This window comes from Exophiala oligosperma, assembly GCF_000835515.1.
Source record: "Exophiala oligosperma strain CBS 72588 unplaced genomic scaffold supercont1.5, whole genome shotgun sequence".
Lineage (NCBI taxonomy): Eukaryota > Fungi > Ascomycota > Eurotiomycetes > Chaetothyriales > Herpotrichiellaceae > Exophiala > Exophiala oligosperma.
The window spans coordinates 587821-604416 of NW_015622822.1; the positions used below are offsets into that span (position 1 = coordinate 587821).

Sequence of the window (16596 nt, forward strand, 5' to 3'; positions counted from 1 at the left end):
AAAAAAAGCATACATCGTTATGCACAAGGCCAGAAGCGAGCAAGATCATAAAGCAGAGAGAAATAATGAGGGGAACCAGTACGAGAGAATAGGCAGTACTCGTCCACTACAGTACAGTGCTTGCATGGATCGAGACAAGGGCCATGCAGGGAGGATGAAGTATTCGACCACTTGACCTCGAGAGGGATACCCGGTATCCACATGTCTAATGCACGAGAGCCTCCTTGGCGTCACCGTTGGTCCCCGTCGCTCCCGCGTCCTTCTCGCACCCAGATTGAACTTCACTCATCCTGGGAAGAATCACCAGGCACAACAAGGGTAGCTTCAGCACTAGCCATTCACTTCGGACAATCACCATCCAATCGTTGCTGTTAGTCCAACATTTCCCAACACACCATCGGCTGGCTTTCCTGCCCTCTTTTCGCTCCCACTTGCCCCTCCACTGAGAAGCTCTGCTGCGACCCCCATGCCTACAGCAGTTTTGCCCTGGCCAGACCGTCGTTGGTCTTCGGAGGTCGAGAACAGCCCCCAAGACAGACCATGAGTAACGACTGACACATCTGACACTTGAGAGGGAAGACTTTGAAGGCCGTGGCAAGCCTTGCTTGGGAAGCACCTTGGATGGCAGAAACACAAAAAGTGTTTCCACTGAACTTCACCAATGGAGTCGTAAACACTGTACGGAATACTTGCAATTGCGCCAGTTAACGAAAAAAGTCGAATCATAATGCACTGGAGATCCCACGAGCCTAATGCCGTACTACTGCATCTAACCAGTGGAGCTTTTTGGGCTGGCGATGTGTTGGGTAAGCGAGTCCTCTCTCTCTCTCCCCGCTTTCAACCATGAGGTATACGAGGACATTCCCCCAGCGCAATAAAGTAGGGAAATCCAGCCCAAGTACAGTACACACGGACCATTGCAAGGTGACCTGCATATGAGTGTCTGTGCGTGGAACATGACCTTGGTTCTGGTAACCCTCGTGAATGGGAAAGCCTTTTCCTGGAGATCGGTACCGGCCGGGTACAACCGCCATGGGCATGTTGAGAACCAAACCATAAAGTCGCTTTCTACGACCGGAGAAGTACACCGAATCCACCTCGTGACTTTGTCATGCGAAATGATGGGTCCAGGCCACAACCACTGACGAAGAGAAAAAAGTCATGCTTTGATGCCTGGTGGCTTGCTCTCACTTCCTTGATTAGCCACTACATGGAATCATGTTGAACCGGCCATTCAGAGGTCGGGACTCGTCGGGGGTTGGTATTACATCCCATGGCGATCAACCATCCCACGACCACACACGGCAAAGGGTGGCTTGACCAGGGGGTACATGTTGTACAGGGGGGCAGCATGCATGCTGTTCGAGGTTCGGCGCTAACTGCCCTGTCGTTCAGTACTCGTTGAAGCTGTCGAGTCCTAATCTTAGCCTCGAAGCGCCAGCCCACATGAGGTCGTCCAATCATCTATTCAGCCTCCCACACTTCATGCTCATTCATTCTTGCATGCGATGCACACTATCGGTCGACCGAATTGCCTTGAGGATTGTCGACTTACCACTGACCATGGCTCATTCGACAAGCCCTGCTCATTGTTCAATCAATGCCAAACGACCCTCTCTCCTCCACACTTTTCTATCCCGACCAATCCACGAAGGGTGCCTTCAGACGCAGATGGGATATTCATAGATACAAACCTCCTCCAGCATGCAATCGCCTGTTTCCCTCATTCGCTCTCCGAACCAAAACAATTGTTTCCTTCCCCCATACTGGATCTTTGCCTCGAAGTATTTCAGATGCTCATCTTGAACCTGCATATCACTCAACCCTCCAAGTTCCAAATATAGAATCATTCGTCGTGCCGAGAAGTTTTTCGAGGACCTCTCATAAAACAACATCCTCGGCCAATGTCACCGTGAATCTCCTCCAAGGCAGACCGTTGCCCTCGCTGTTGCTCCCCTTCACAAACCTCGTCGACGGTACCCTCGGAGACGGCTTCGTGCGAACACTGCTGGACAGTATTCGCGACCATTCCCTAGTAAATAATACCTACCTCAACAACAACAGCGCAGCAGTACACGGTTGTGTGTCCTCGTCGTCATCAATCATCTCCCGCCGGCCGAGCGACAATTGTACAGTCAGAACGACAGAATCTCCCCTTGACTCTCTCTCACACACTCTCTAGAGACAACAATGGCTCCCGCGAAGGAGAAAAGGGCTGCGCCCATGGCCAAAGCCTCGCCGTCTGTGGATACGAAGTCGTCGTCGTCAAGGATGCACAGAAGGTCGAGGTCGGGTGAGCTACTCTCCACAATGATTATCGAATCTTTGCTAACGAGTTTTGTTCTTCCTCTCTGCAACAGGTTGCTTTACGTGTCGACTAAGACGGAAGAAGTGTGACGAAGCAAAGCCCAAGTGCAAGGCATGTCGAAACCTGGGCCTCGATTGTGAGTATAAACGGCCTCACTGGTGGATTAACAACGAAAACCGGAGGCAACAGAAAGAGCACATCAAGACCGTCATCAAGACTACCAAGACGAACGAAAAGACCATGGCTGCTGCTCAGAGCGCTTGTACGTCGTCCAGGGCACGTCCTTCTTCTATTTCTGTCTAGCTTGCTGACACAACACTGCAGATGGTACTCGAGGGTCTTCCGACACTTCACCAGATGCATCATCATATGATCCAAACTTTGATCCTTCCTTCGCGACCACGCCTGGGATATTCACTCCGTTCGGACCGGACATGTACATGACCCACGACCCTTACAGCCAAGGTTTCCCATGGGAGGTCGACGTCAAGACCGAGATGCACACGTACGTCAACGATGAACTCACACGTCGGGACTCTTCGATATCGACCTTTAGCACCTGGGTGCCTCCTCCACCTCAGGCCATGTTGCCGTCGTCATCTTACCCCAGTGATGACTTTGCTGCTGCCCAGGCCACCGCCGACCTCTACGAGCAGCAGAGACAAGACTCATGGACGGCCGAGGATCCTGTCTCGTTCAACGTCTTCGACTTCCACCACCTGGGTCGTCAACCCGGGCCTCAATGCTCCATGATCCAGCTCGACGACTGTGACCGTCCGCTCTTCAACCACCTACTCGACAACGTGCTCCCGCTGCTCTTCCCGGTCCTCGAGGCCAACCAGCCTGGGTCCGTCAGGGCGGACGCGGTCTTGCCCGCTCTCGAGAACAACAAGGCCTACCTCCACTCTTGCCTACTCGCCGCCGCCACTCACATGAAGGACACCCGGACGGCGACGACGTACCTCGGCGGCTCGCTACTCGGCGTCGACGACGAGACCATGCGGCACCGGCTCGCGTTCGTGACCATCGTGGTCGACGCTCTCAACAGCGACACCCACCACAACGAGATCCTCGACGCCCTCCTGGGCATGATCTCGCTGCAGGGGTGCGTCGGGTTGACCAGCAACCCGGAAAAGGAGCTGATCCCTTGGCACCAACACTTCCAGACCGCGGCCGACATTGTCCAAAAGCTCGAGCTCCCGACCGTGCTCGAAGGACTGCACGTCACGGGGGGCCACCCTTCCTTCAACATGACCCTGACGGCTTGGATCGACATCCTCGGTGCCACGATGCAGGGTAAAGCCCCCCGCTTCTCCAACACCTACCGCAACATGTTCTTCGCCCAGGCCACTTCGGGGCTCGAGGACCTGATGGGGTGCAACGACCTGGTCATGTACCTGCTCTCCGAGGTGGCCTGCCTCGACTCGCTCAAGACCGACGGCCGACTGGACGACATCTCCCTGTGCAGTCACATCACCTCGCTCGCCCAGACCCTGGACCAGATCGAGCCCGCCGATCCCCCGGAGATCCCTTACTCCAAGGCCGGGGTACTCCGGCCCAAACAACTCACCAAGAACGTCACCGCCGTCTTCCGCAAGGCCGCCCGGGTCTACCTCTGCTCCCTGGTCCCCGAGTACAACCGGCACCAGCCCGCGACCGTCAACCTGATCGCCCAGGTGTCGGACCTGGTGACCCACTTCGTCCCCTCCGGCCCCAACGGCTTCGACCGCAGCCTCGTCTGGCCCTTGCTGATCTGCGGCGTCAACTCGATCCCCGCCTCCCCCTTCCGACGCATGCTCGCCGAACGTTGCGAGATGTTGGGCGAGGCCGCCGACCACGGGTCCTTCGGGAGGATGGTCCACCTCCTTCACGAGGTCTGGCGCCGCAACGACGACATGATCTTGTCCGCTGGCGTCTGTGAAGCCACTCCAGTCACGGCGGGGAGTCCGGGAGGTTCGATCTCGACACCAATCACTGCTTCTGCTGCGACGGCAACAACCACCACCACAACCGGCGGCGTCAATACCGGCCCTGCTCCGGCATCAGGGGCGTCAACGTCGACCTCGACATCGACATCCACAAACTCAGTACCACTACCGCCACCAACAACAACACAACCCTCGTCTTCAACGACGACAACAACAACAACAACAAGCGCAACAAGCACAACAGTACCAAGGAACCAGAACGTCCACTGGAGGGACGTGATGCAACAGATCGGATGGGAATATCTCCTGATATGATGATAAAGGGTATTTTCTCACAATTACATTTCGTCTTGGGGGAAGATACACGGACACAACCCTCCACAATCCTCCTCCCTCACTTCGCGCCCAACGCCCAAGCCCCCCAATGTCGGGTCAACATAAGCTCGCCGGTGGGGAACCCCCGGTCTCTTGACGGAGTATCATCCGCCCCGAACAGAAAAGGTCTTGATGGCCCTTCTTCTCTCTTCACCCGCACGTAGCGGTTCGGCGGATGATACCGAGACCCACTCCACCCCCTTGAGCGATCGACAGAGGCGACGAAGAACGAAGTGAGAGGTGTCTTCCTCTCCCCTTTCCAGGCGAAGCCTATCATCACAGGATGACGACATTCATTTTCTTCTTCTGTTTCTTATCATTAATTCAATCGTTCGTCATCACCACTCATCTGGTCCGACTACTCTCAAGACGACGATGACGATGCTCGGTCGCCCCCGGGGCATTATGCGCCCATTTAGTATGGTATTGTTTAATCTTTTCTGGAAAAGGGTTAATATAATACTACGACGACAACAACAGCAGCAGCAGCTACCACGCAGCTAGCTACCTATCATTACCCATCCATCAATCTCAATCTTGCATCCTGGTCTGGTAACACAAAAGTTTTGTTCGAAACAAAACAAACACCACACTATAGGTACCTAGGTATATATGTACTCCGGGAGTACAGTGCCTTAGGGCAGTGGTTCTTTTTCCTTGGGTACCTGTGGCGCTTGAAAGAAAAAGGCGAGGCCTCTTCCCTTGTTTTTCCCTTTTTTCTTGAAATCTATCGGGGGATCTCGAGAACCCCAGTGTCGTGGGAGGACTTGGTGTTGTCATGTCCCAATTTCCTCGTGACGGCAACGGTGGTGATGGTAACGACGTACGTATGTAGTCTGTCTTCATGTTCGAAATCCCTAATCGACAGGTTCGGACCAGACAAGAGAGAAAGAGATGCGAATATTTTCCTTACACCAACAACTCCCTCCTTATTGAGAATCTTGATACCTAGGATAATGGAGGCTGAAATCTCCAAGGTTTTGCACGAATCTCCTTTCTTTTCCAATGTGGATTGCGTGGATTCTAGCATATGAGAGGGTGGAAGAGTTGTTACTGCGTGAGTAGTGATGATGAGAGAAGGAATGAGACAAGAGAAAGAAGGTCCGATGACTTGATCCAGAGCTCGTTTAGGAGGAGGCTATTCGTTGAGAGTTGATGAGAGATGTGTTTGAAATGAAGCCGGTCAAACATTTACACGACCATCGTAACGGTCCAGAGTGTGCCAGATGAGATATGTGAAACAGTGAGAGCTGTTCGTACTGAGCGAGAGGGCAAGACGAGGCAGAGCAAGGCGGGCCCTGACCGGCCAAACTTTGAAGTGGATGTTAATGTCATGCATGAACCTGGGGAAACGATGTAAGAGTGTTTTGGAGCTGAAATTACGTTACAAGTCCTAATTTAAGGACAGAGCGGAGAAAACCATAGCATAGAACCATCAGAACAATGGTTTCCGAAGCCGGGATGTTCCAGGTACGAAAGAGCCACAGAAAGGATCGTCAGGCGGCGCAGGTGACTCCTGTTTGGTATTGGGCTGACCTAGGCTTCTGCTTTCATGATCGCTGTGGTCATATCTCCGTCTAATTCAGTAAACCTTGTTAGGTCCCTTGTAATAGTCCGAACGCGCTCGCTTGCGGATCACGTCCCGCCGGTAGGAACGAGTATACCTCAGCTCGGCGAGGTCTGCAAGACTTCGATCGTGGCCTGGAGCGATCAGCAGAGGAAGTCGCCTTGGAGCCACTAGAGACACCATTAAGCCCATGTGGAGGGGGTGTTCCACTCTCGGAGTCGTCAATGATAGGAATGCAAGTTGTACAACACAGCAAGCCGTCGCTGCAGAGGTGGTTATGGTGGACTCCCATGACAGCATCAGGGTAATTCCGTGCCTCAAGTCTCAGGCATTGTGTTTTCATGGGTGCCGAATGCTCCGTACGAGGTACCATGGATCGGAAATGATCTTTTCCTTGGACATGCGGCTTTTGTGTTTCATGTGAGCGGGCGACATTGAACTACTGCACGGTATACGAGGCAGAGAGACCGCACGATGAGGAGCAGAGTGACGAGTGTCGGAGGATTAGGACCAACAAAGTATCTCGAAAACCGATGCACGCCCTCGAGGTGGATGCCAATATTGAACAAAGTTGCCCCGGGGCTGATTTTCGGCGGCAGAATCATCAACTAAGTTGATCAGCTGCAGTATCTGAAACGTCGCCCGGGCCGCATGGGAGACGAAGACATGGACTTTGGGATGTTGGATTTTGGAGAGGTAGATGCAAGTATAGGTCAATACGGGCCTTGCGATATTGCCACAGCTTGTTGGTCTGCAGGCCTGGTGAAAAGAAAAAAAGAGGCAACCACTAACCGCTTGTGGCTTTCTCTTGTAGAAAAGGGTGGGCAAGTGCAAGGCATCCAAATAAGAATAGAAGAGCCCAAGTCGTGACGTGCAATGCAGCCGGGACTCTGGGTATCGGAGCAAGACCTGAGACAATCTCCATTGTCGAATATCTCTCGTCTCCTTCCCCCAGAAGTCGCCTTCTGGGGCCCGACTTGACAGTCTCCTTCTCGTCGTAAGATTTAGTGCAGGGATCTCAGCTCGTACGTGCATCCCCACGCCGGTCAATCGAACTCATCCGGAAAATTCTGGTCTGACCTCGAGACGCTCGTCATCCTCTCCGGTAGTTGAGTAAGCACCCGGTCGGCACTACTTGAATATTCGCATACTGGGCGTCCAGTTGAAGTGGCACACTCGACCTGGGACGGCCTATTTGAGGAGACCTAAATAGGCAATGCACACAATTCGTATACCTTGCCGAACACGGGCCTGTGTGAGTATCACCACAGCCCGGATTCCCTTCTTCCACTTAGATCTTCTGCTTGTCACCTACCGCTACGGCTCGACGGCAGAGGCTGTCCGTAATCGTAACCATTGTCCCAGCATGGCCAGGGTTTCCATACGAAGCAGTTAAGCGGTATTTGTTCCAGGGCCGACACTCGTTTATGACTTCTCGTGGCAGCCAAAGTCTGCATCGAGTCTAGTGTGTTGTTCTGTTTTACGATGTTCCTCAAGCCATAATTGCCTGCTCTCGAGCCCGCGGGTCTCGCTTGCATCCTAATGCACGTTACACCGAGGATTCGTCATAACGTCCCGTCCAGGCGTGGTTAAGCTGGTGGTAAGTGAGATAAATCTAGGCGGCAAAAGTCACGGTCGACTGACCAAAAAGCCTTGCATGAAACCCACACTGCATGTCAATGAGAGACAGTAACTTCTGTCTAAAATTGCCACCTTGTGGTCTGCCAAATCGAGGCTAGTACCGGGTCACGGCTGCTGCTTCGGTGGCGAGTTGACCACTTTTGATGAACGCGCGAAATGGATACCCAGTTTCTTCGATGATTGCCTCTATCGATGGTTGTCTGTCTGAGACCTAGAATAAAAGTTATAAATAGGAACGTCTCTCCGTGATAGTTTTGAGTTGGACTCCTTGTCTTCTCATCACCGTAGGATCGTGCATTGTCTTCTTTCGAGGCCTTTGAATTCGCGCGTGATTATCTCCCTGCAAAGCGCTGTCAGATATCTGCTCGACAAGAATCCCGCGATCTCTTCAAACTCATATTGTCTCCTATTCGTTGGTGGGTTGATTCAGCCTCTTCTACCACAATCACCAGTCCTTCGCTGGGGTGACTGGACCACTACCACCCAAATCTGTGCTCGAGACTCTGTCACCCGGTCGCACTGCCAATACTCTATAACTGTCCAGCACGACAGATCTCACCCCACCCTACCTTTGTAATTGTTGTTACTTTTCTCCGTATGTCTGTCGGTTTCATTCCTCTAGTTCCTTGCTTGTCCCTCGAACGCCGCAAATAGGTCACCAGTCCCTCGTCTTTTCCCTTGCACAGTGCAAGGTAGTCACTTACAGGGTAACTGTTCTCTGCGGGCTGACACGGTGCAATTGCGAGAAGCAACTCGGTCGACTTCAGGACTTTCTAAAACCGTTCACCTCCTAGCACCACCATGCCTGGCAAAAGTAAAACGCCGAGCGGCATGCTTGATTCTTACCTTTATCAGACCAACACCTTCACCGACCGCCTAGCTCAACATGGGCATGTCTTAGGACTCGCGACGTCATCAGAAAATGACGCCGCCGCTCTTCGTAGGGCGAAGAACGATATGACAGCAATGACAGACCCAGTGTTGCTGCGACGGGCTCGAGAAGATCAGCAAGGTATGGCATCCATTGTCCATTAAAAGGTTGTTCTTTCTGATACGTATAGGTCTTATGGACGGCTCGCGATCCTACACTTAGATTAACTGGTGGAGCAGAAAGAGGCTCTCGCAGTGATGCAGCCATTTCTCGCTTCTAACGGTCTGGGTTCTTGGGTTAGCGAAGGTTTCAGAGGGTTTCGGCTTGTACGCTGCTAGTTGATCGAACGTGCTTATCACGGCATGTCGTTTCCGTAATGTAAGGAGTTTTTCATTGAGGGCCGGACAGTGTTGAGCAACTTCGCAATGAAATCAACGCGTTCAAGACCACAAAAAGACGTGACGCGTCTGGATAGAGTAAACGCGTAATGCGTCATTCCACGTGACCGTCCTAAAGAGTGTGCTTCCTGTTGGCCTCAATGGGCAACATCATTGAAAATATTCGTATGGCTCTTCAACAATGTTTCATGATTCGACCAATATTCCGTTCGACTGTGAGGCCCAGCTAGACATTATGTGCCAGATCTTCTGAATAACAGAGAATTCATCAGACAATTCGCTGTTGCTTAGGCCCTTCAAAGTCGTCGTTGATCGGCATTACCGGCAATTAGGTACATACAGACTCACTTCTCGAAGAAATGCATTACCGGCTTGGCGTATATGAGAAGTCTCCAAGTACATATCTGACCCTCGAATCAGTCCACCGAACGGAGTACGAGACGAGTATGTGGTAAGCTCTTGGCAGTCTCTCTACAAGGGATCGTTTGTAGGACTCACCGCTTCCCTCTAGCAGGAACTCTAGCTATGAATGTTTCCAGAGGAATCATGCCCGCCATTTTTTCTCTATATGCAGAGATAGCATCCATCGCAGACGAGTCATCAGCTGGCTGCCGTCTCGCATGTCTCAACGAGTATCTGTCAATCACGCAACCATTGACCCCAACCGAAATCCCCGGGAAGCGACCTATATTGCCAGATCTGCATATTATTGTGGAGACCTTATCCAATATGTCCCGCTTGCTATACTCGATCAATGCTCGAATGTCGCCGACGTCCAAGATAGCGGACGATTCTACTGGCTCGCCTTCACAACTCGTCCCACAAGGACAGTACTTGAGAGAATCTGCTCCTGTACTCGTTTGTACTCCACGATCCCACCCTCAATACTCCGTACAACTTGGAGAATTTGTGGAGGTTTATGACAATCTGGAGGACTCGGCGATACTTGGAGAAAGACCTAAGAGGTGTCCTTCATAGCCTATATGTTCCCATCAAAAGTAGGAAGTACCTCTCGATGAACTGCCTACCCTAAAGTCCACTCGCCCTCCTCTCCCGTTCTGCCTCTTCACATATACCTAGGCCTTGACACCCGACAACCATCTCGATCTCTAACGATCAGCCATGACGGATCTCACACACATAGATACCGTCACAAAAGTCGAAGTCGCCGCTCAAGAAGATGTCGAAAAGATATCCCAAACGGATGCTGGGTTCGACAAACAAGCTACAACGAAACTCCTTCGGAAGATCGACCTCGCCGTAATTCCCCTGGTCACGATTTTGTACCTGCTTAGTTTTCTAGACAGGGCGAACATCGGCAATGCTCGCCTGGCAGGACTCGAGGAAGATCTGGGCATGAAAGGTCTCGACTACAATGTGAGTATATGCCTGGCCTCAATGATATACCTACTCACCTTGTACAGATCGCCGTCGTCGCTTTCTATCCGCTTTACATCATTTCCGAAGTGCCTTCCAATCTCATTTTAAAGAAATTGAAGCCTTCGACATGGATTCCCACAATCATGATCGCCTGGTCAATTTGTAACACCTTGATGGGCATCGTACACAACTTCGGCGGCCTCATCGCCGCACGTATATTCTTGGGTCTGACCGAGGGCGGCTTGTTTCCCGGCGTGGCATTCTACATCACTGTAAGTGCTCCTTCACCCAAGAATGTGACATGGAGAGACCTCACATACCACAAAAGCCAACCCGGATCTGACAAGATTACTTAGATGTGGTATAAGCGTCACGAGTGCGGATACCGCATTTCCCTCGTCTACTCGGCTGCTACTGTCGCCGGCGCTTTTGGAGGCCTCCTTGCGCGTGGGATAATGGAGATGGGAGGCGTGGCTGGCAGGCCGGGATGGTCTTGGATCTTCATCCTCGAAGGCTCAGCTACTTTCCTCGTCGCCGTCGCGGCATACTTGCTGATGACGGATTACCCGTCCGAAGCGAAATTCCTGACACCAGCGGAACGAGTCGAGGTGGCCCGAAGACTGGCAGAGGATCGAAATGTGCTCGCCGAAGAGTTCGACATCAAGTATTTCTACCATGCCATTCAAGATTGGAAGATCTGGCTACATGTGTTAATTACGATATGGTGAGTCACATCCCCCCACCCCATGGCGTTTCCTCTTGGCTCATTGCCCCTTGAAGCACGTTCACGCCGGTCTATTCGATCGCGCTCTTCCTCCCGACTATCGTCAGTACGCTTGGCTACGCGAATGAAAAGGCACAACTCATGTCGGTGCCTCCTTATGTGGTGGCTTGCTTCTTCTGCATAAGTAGCGGCATCTTGGCCGATAGGCTACGCACTCGGGGTGTCTTCATGCTCGGTGCCTCGGCCTTGGGAATTTGGGGTATTATTATGACCGTGGCGTCGACAAACTATCACGTCAAATATGCAGGTTGCGTGCTGGCCGCGGCGGGCTGTTACTCGACGGTTCCGCAGGGCGTCGCTTGGAACAGTGGCAACGTGGGCGGTGCGGTCAAGCGGAGTGTGGCGATTGCCTTGCATGTCGGATGGTAAGCCTCTTTCGTAACTCATGCCGATAAGAACGCGAACGGAAAGTTCTTGAGCTAACGAACTTTACGTCTCCCAGTGGTAATATTGGAGGCGTCATCTCCTCGTTCATATTCCTGCCCAAGGATTCGCCTCGTTTTGTCCCTGGGTTCTGCATACTCATCGCTCTTTTGTCCGTGGCATTTCTGGGATCCCTGGTCATGACAATTTACCTGAGACAAGAAAATGCCAGGCGGGATCGGGAGTACAAGGCGCCCGAGGACTACACGGAAGCGGAGAAGCGGTTGGAAAGAGCAAAGGGCGATTCTGCTACCTTTTTCAGATACACTGTGTAGTAGCAGGGCCATCCATGTAAATCTGGAAACTTCACGCTACTTTCTTGTTCCCTGGAAACGCCAGCATCCCAAGGATTATCCCTGCCTCCTTTCGACGACGACATAACGATACCCAATATCGAGCAAAAAGGGAAGGTCGTCAGCCCTGTGTCAATTGTCGGCGACGTTCGGACGACAAGGACGCCCTGTCTAGTCGTTTTGTCTGTAAGGAATTGCATGCATCAACCCCGGACGAGGCACTTCGGGATGGTGTCTAGGTCCTTCAGATACATACATGATTAAGTGCCGTGTTCAGGGGGATGATGAAAAGTGAGGCGATTCTGACACTCCTTAGCTTGAGGTTACTCCTACTCGTATGATACTTGATTGCTCCTCCCATGGTTCACCTCGTCAGTCGTCACGATTTTTTACTTCTCACCCACGGGCGAGTTTGACAGACTCTAGGCATTCGGACGATGGATATGGAGTTGTGTCATGAAATAAATGATAACGGAGGTCGCCTGGGGAATGTCCGCCCGAAAGTACTTGGCAGCTGGGGTTTTGATTTCGATCTCTCAGCCAGCCAGACGTTTATGTTCCACAGAGTATCGAGGAGTGACATGCCATGTCCCATGCTTAGAGCCTACGTGACGCAGTGCGACTCATCAAATCGAGATGAAGTTTGAAGACATACGTCCTTTTCCCGAAGATATGGATTTTGCCAAACAAAAATTCTCCGTATCCCTACGGATGACACCCACCGACTCCCTAATAAGGATAGGATTGCTAGGCGATACCTACCTAGCCACCGCACGGGCGGTCGAGCGGTGACAGCGCCCGATCAAATACTACTACAATACTACCGTACTTACTTGCAGAAAGTACCATTGTCCCCCTGGTCCCTGTTCCCAGAGCAGGGTTTTGGGAGCGTCTCGGTCGTGCATCCCCATACGCGCGCCTTGTCAATCACTTTGACCACATTCGGTGTGTCGCCGTCGAATGACCATTTAGGCTTGCTTTGGGGTTCGTCCCGTTCCGCCCGCGACCAACTGGAGGTAAACTATCGACTTTTCTACGAGTACCAGCAGAAGGATCGTATTTCTTTCGTCGGATGCAAACCAAGCTAATTCGGTCTCGTACAAGTCTCGTGTGTTTGTTTCTTGTCCCGGGAGTGGTGTTGACGCCTTTTTTTGTCCCTTCTCCCTCTGCCGTTGGCCCACGCGGGCGTGGGGGTTATGTCTCCTAGACATCGAATCCAAACGTTTCCCGACGAGCCGTGACGAGGTGGACGGCGGTCGGAACTCACAGTCATGATTCGTTTTCCCCGATGGATGAGGGCCCTTCCTGTATCTTCGACATGACAGTCCCGAAAAGGGGACCGTTCAAGGCTACTGATCACGATGATGATGGTGATGATGATGATTTGGTCATTATTTGACCTTCCACCGTGTACCAGGCCTGGATCTTGGTATAAATAAGACCAAAGCCCTTGGACATGTGCCACGTTTTTGGGATCAGGACATACGTGACATACATGCTCGATACTGAGTACCTACTGGACGGTACATGCGCTTTTCAGCATTCATTGATCTACATTGTACTTCTTGCATGGGTAGGGATTGTACCTAACCTATCATATTCCACGTACCCAAATTCCAGAACGGAAAATCGATAAACAAAGTACTCGGTAAGATACCTCTAGATCACCAAGTCACTTACTTGTTTTAGGTACACCGTATTCAGGTATACGATACCGTTCCTAAACAAGTCTCGAAGACTCGAACCTCCCAACCAACCCCCGTCGGTCACTCGCCTCGCGGTCCACGATCGTCAAGAAACCTCTCAGGAAAAAAGAACGAAAGAAAGAGAAACGATGTCTCAAATCACCAGGTACATATACCACTCGAGTACTCATACATCCCCTTTTTTGGTCATTTAGGTCGTTTTATCATTTTGGTTCCTACAACCTTCCCAATTTGGTCTGATATACCCACTTTCTTCAGGACCGACAGTACTGAAGTGTCATGCGAATATCGACATGCCGCCCACAACAACGACGGCCACGGCGACGGCGACAGCCAAGGCATGTTGAACTCATACATCTACACCACCAGCACCACCGTCTTAGACTTTATCCTCCTTGGGAGACGCAGCACGCGATCCTACTCACGTTCACACGCACGCATACTCGATGCGATGATGACAATGCAACCACAACACCTACGACAACACTCACGACCACTTGACAACGACACCAACGACACCAACAGACACCAGATCGGACGATGCACCAACGTCTCGGAACTCATGACTTTCATGGATCGAATCACGGACGCCAAAATCGTCAGAGAGGCAATCGTCTTTCGTCCCTTGCTTGTCGACAGGGACTATTGACATCTCGACAACACAAAGGGCGCGGAGTATTATCGACAAGAAAACCCTGAAACTGCTTACCCTGGACCCTACGGTACATAAAGTACCTTGCATGCCAGGTACGGGAGGAGTATACCTTTTGGTAGCAAGCAAAACAATCCCCGGTGCTACGAAGGACCAGATGGGAGTTCACGATGATGAAAGATGATGACGATGAAGAATTGATGCTGTGGAATTGCAACGAGTCAAGGGCGAGGGGGGGAAAAGGACCAGGCATACATACAGACTGCACAATTCCAGGGCAGCGCGGGAACAGGGCTGCAGTTGGCTGTTTCATCGTTGTACCCAATAACCATACGCCCAAAAGGACCGCTAAACAATTTTTTTTTAGCCACGCGCGCCCATGTCAGTACTCCGTATTCGTCAAGTACCTACTGTAGGTAAATGGCAGGGGGGCGGAGGAGGGGAGACCGAAAAAATCGCCTATTGGGTCACCGTCAAGGCTACTTCCCTCCTAAAGTAAAAGTAGTTCTCCATTACAAAGGGACGGCAGAATGCACAGCATGGGCACCTTCGGACCCGGCGGTATATACCTGTAGGAAAACAAGGTGCACCACATGACCGAGTAAAAGATACCATGCATACCTTGGCCTACTTTCCTAGGTACCTATCTACGAACGACCCAACCAAAGTGAGGGCAAGAGTAGAGAAATGGGAATGACGATATCCAGTACTCCTATATTCGGTAAGCCCAGAAAAACATTCCAATCTATGTACTTTGTATCTATAGTAAGTAAAGTTTCTACTCTTATTTACCGGTAAAGTCACAAATCTATCAAGAGGCATGGCATGTGTGTGTGTGTGTGTGTGTGTGTGTGTGTGTGTGTGTGTGTGTGTGTCTCCGACAGTACTGCGTACTAATCGGTCCTTTTCCAAAAGTCAAGTATGGAGTCCACTACTTGACTGCCCATGACGATTGGCACATCATGGGCCGCGTCAAAGACTGCAAACTCGACATTCTCAGGTCCCAACAGGGCGGTGGCGTCTTCCTCGACCTCTTGCCTGATGATGATGGGGTCCTTGGCTCCGAGGACGATGAGAACCTTTTTCTGCTTGCCTCCTCCTTCCCCTTCTTCTTGCTTGTTTTGTCGCCGCAGACGTTCGCCCACGATACGCCAACGGTCATGCTCGGTCCTTATGGGCCCGTGTCGGATGCTCGAAATGAAGGCTGGCACGAACCCAGGGTGATTGTCGAGCTGGTGACTGACCGCCTTCTCCACCGTGACATGAGGACGGGCTTTCGATATGATCGCCCGAGAGTTGGATTCGATGTTGACCTCCGCCTGGACGGCTTGAGTCGCGTCAACGGCGACGACGTTTGTTCTGGCGGCGGTGGTCTTGTCCGAACCTTCCTCCGGCGGTGGAGGGGGTGCCAGAGGCGTACGAAGTCGTCGCTTCACGAGACGCTGTAGCAGGGTCTCCGGGATGATGCCCTCGGAGTAGATGATCCGACTCTGGCGGCTGATGTGGTAAGGTCGGAGTAATCCGGCTGGGGCAAACAGGATGAGACTGTCGACGAGATCGCCAAAGTACGAAGTGAAGGTCGTGGCTATGCCGCCGCCGAGGGAGTACCCGACGAGCGCAAACTTGCCGGAGCCCTTGCCCGTCCAGGAGAGTGGTGAAGACGCCAGGACCAGCAGGATCTGCGTCGTGAACAATCTGACGTCGTGTCGGACGTCGTTGGCGGTGTCGGAATAGCCCCTTCCGAAAAGATCAAACAGCATGACCCGACAGCCGTGCTTGTCCACGAGTGCGTTGGCGACCGCGCCCAGGCTCACGGCGGGCGTGCTGATGCCGTGGACGAGAAGTACCTTGCGTCCGTCCTCCGGGCCGAACTCGTAGACCCTGATCGAGCCGTAGGGAGTGTCGACGTCTCTCGCCCCCGGTAAGACGTCGGGCGGGTAGGGTAACTCTCCTTTCTCGGCATCGGACAATCTGGGTAACAATGTCGACCGTGGTGAACGGTATATGTAGCTTTCGTGGGAGCTGCCGAAGAGCCTCGCCGTCAACGCGCCAGCAGCAAAAAAACACGTCCCGGCCAAGAAGAGCCTCCAGTCCGGGAGGCTCGTGGACTTGCTAAGACTCATCATCCTCATGCATCATCCAACAGGAAAGAAAAGAGTACTCTTTTAAGAACTATGTATTCAATAATGTTCCCTTATCAGCCGGGTTCATGTGGAAAAATAATCACGGAGATCTCAGACCTCGGCTAAACTAATTAGCCCAACGATTAA

The 16596-nt window shown here is 52.1% G+C and overlaps 3 protein-coding genes across 4 annotated transcripts; 2 read left to right on the top strand and 1 right to left on the bottom strand.

The window, feature by feature from the left end:
* The first annotated feature begins 1886 nt into the window (after positions 1–1886).
* Positions 1887–6082, top strand: PV06_05595. 2 transcript variants are annotated; one of them, XM_016406617.1, is made up of 4 exons: positions 1887–2293; positions 2361–2570; positions 2633–5967; positions 6020–6082. In XM_016406617.1, the coding sequence occupies exons 1-3, from the start codon at positions 2191–2193 to the stop codon at positions 4549–4551; spliced, it is 2232 nt and encodes a 743-aa protein (XP_016262221.1). In that variant the 5' UTR covers positions 1887–2190; the 3' UTR covers positions 4552–5967; positions 6020–6082. The 2 variants fall into 2 exon arrangements, with proteins under 2 accessions (XP_016262221.1, XP_016262220.1); XM_016406616.1 differs by having other exon boundaries at positions 2633–6082.
* Positions 6083–13802: 7720 nt separating this feature from the next.
* PV06_05596 (uncharacterized protein) lies at positions 13803–14323 on the top strand (the record flags this gene model as incomplete). Its single annotated transcript, XM_016406618.1, has 2 exons — positions 13803–13819; positions 13933–14323. The coding sequence occupies 2 exons, from the start codon at positions 13803–13805 to the stop codon at positions 14321–14323; spliced, it is 408 nt and encodes a 135-aa protein (XP_016262222.1).
* An 896-nt stretch (positions 14324–15219) lies between these two features.
* PV06_05597 (uncharacterized protein) lies at positions 15220–16482 on the bottom strand (the record flags this gene model as incomplete). Its single annotated transcript, XM_016406619.1, has 1 exon — positions 15220–16482. The coding sequence occupies exon 1, from the start codon at positions 16456–16458 to the stop codon at positions 15220–15222; it is 1239 nt and encodes a 412-aa protein (XP_016262223.1). The 5' UTR covers positions 16459–16482.
* Between the last annotated feature and the right edge of the window lie 114 nt (positions 16483–16596).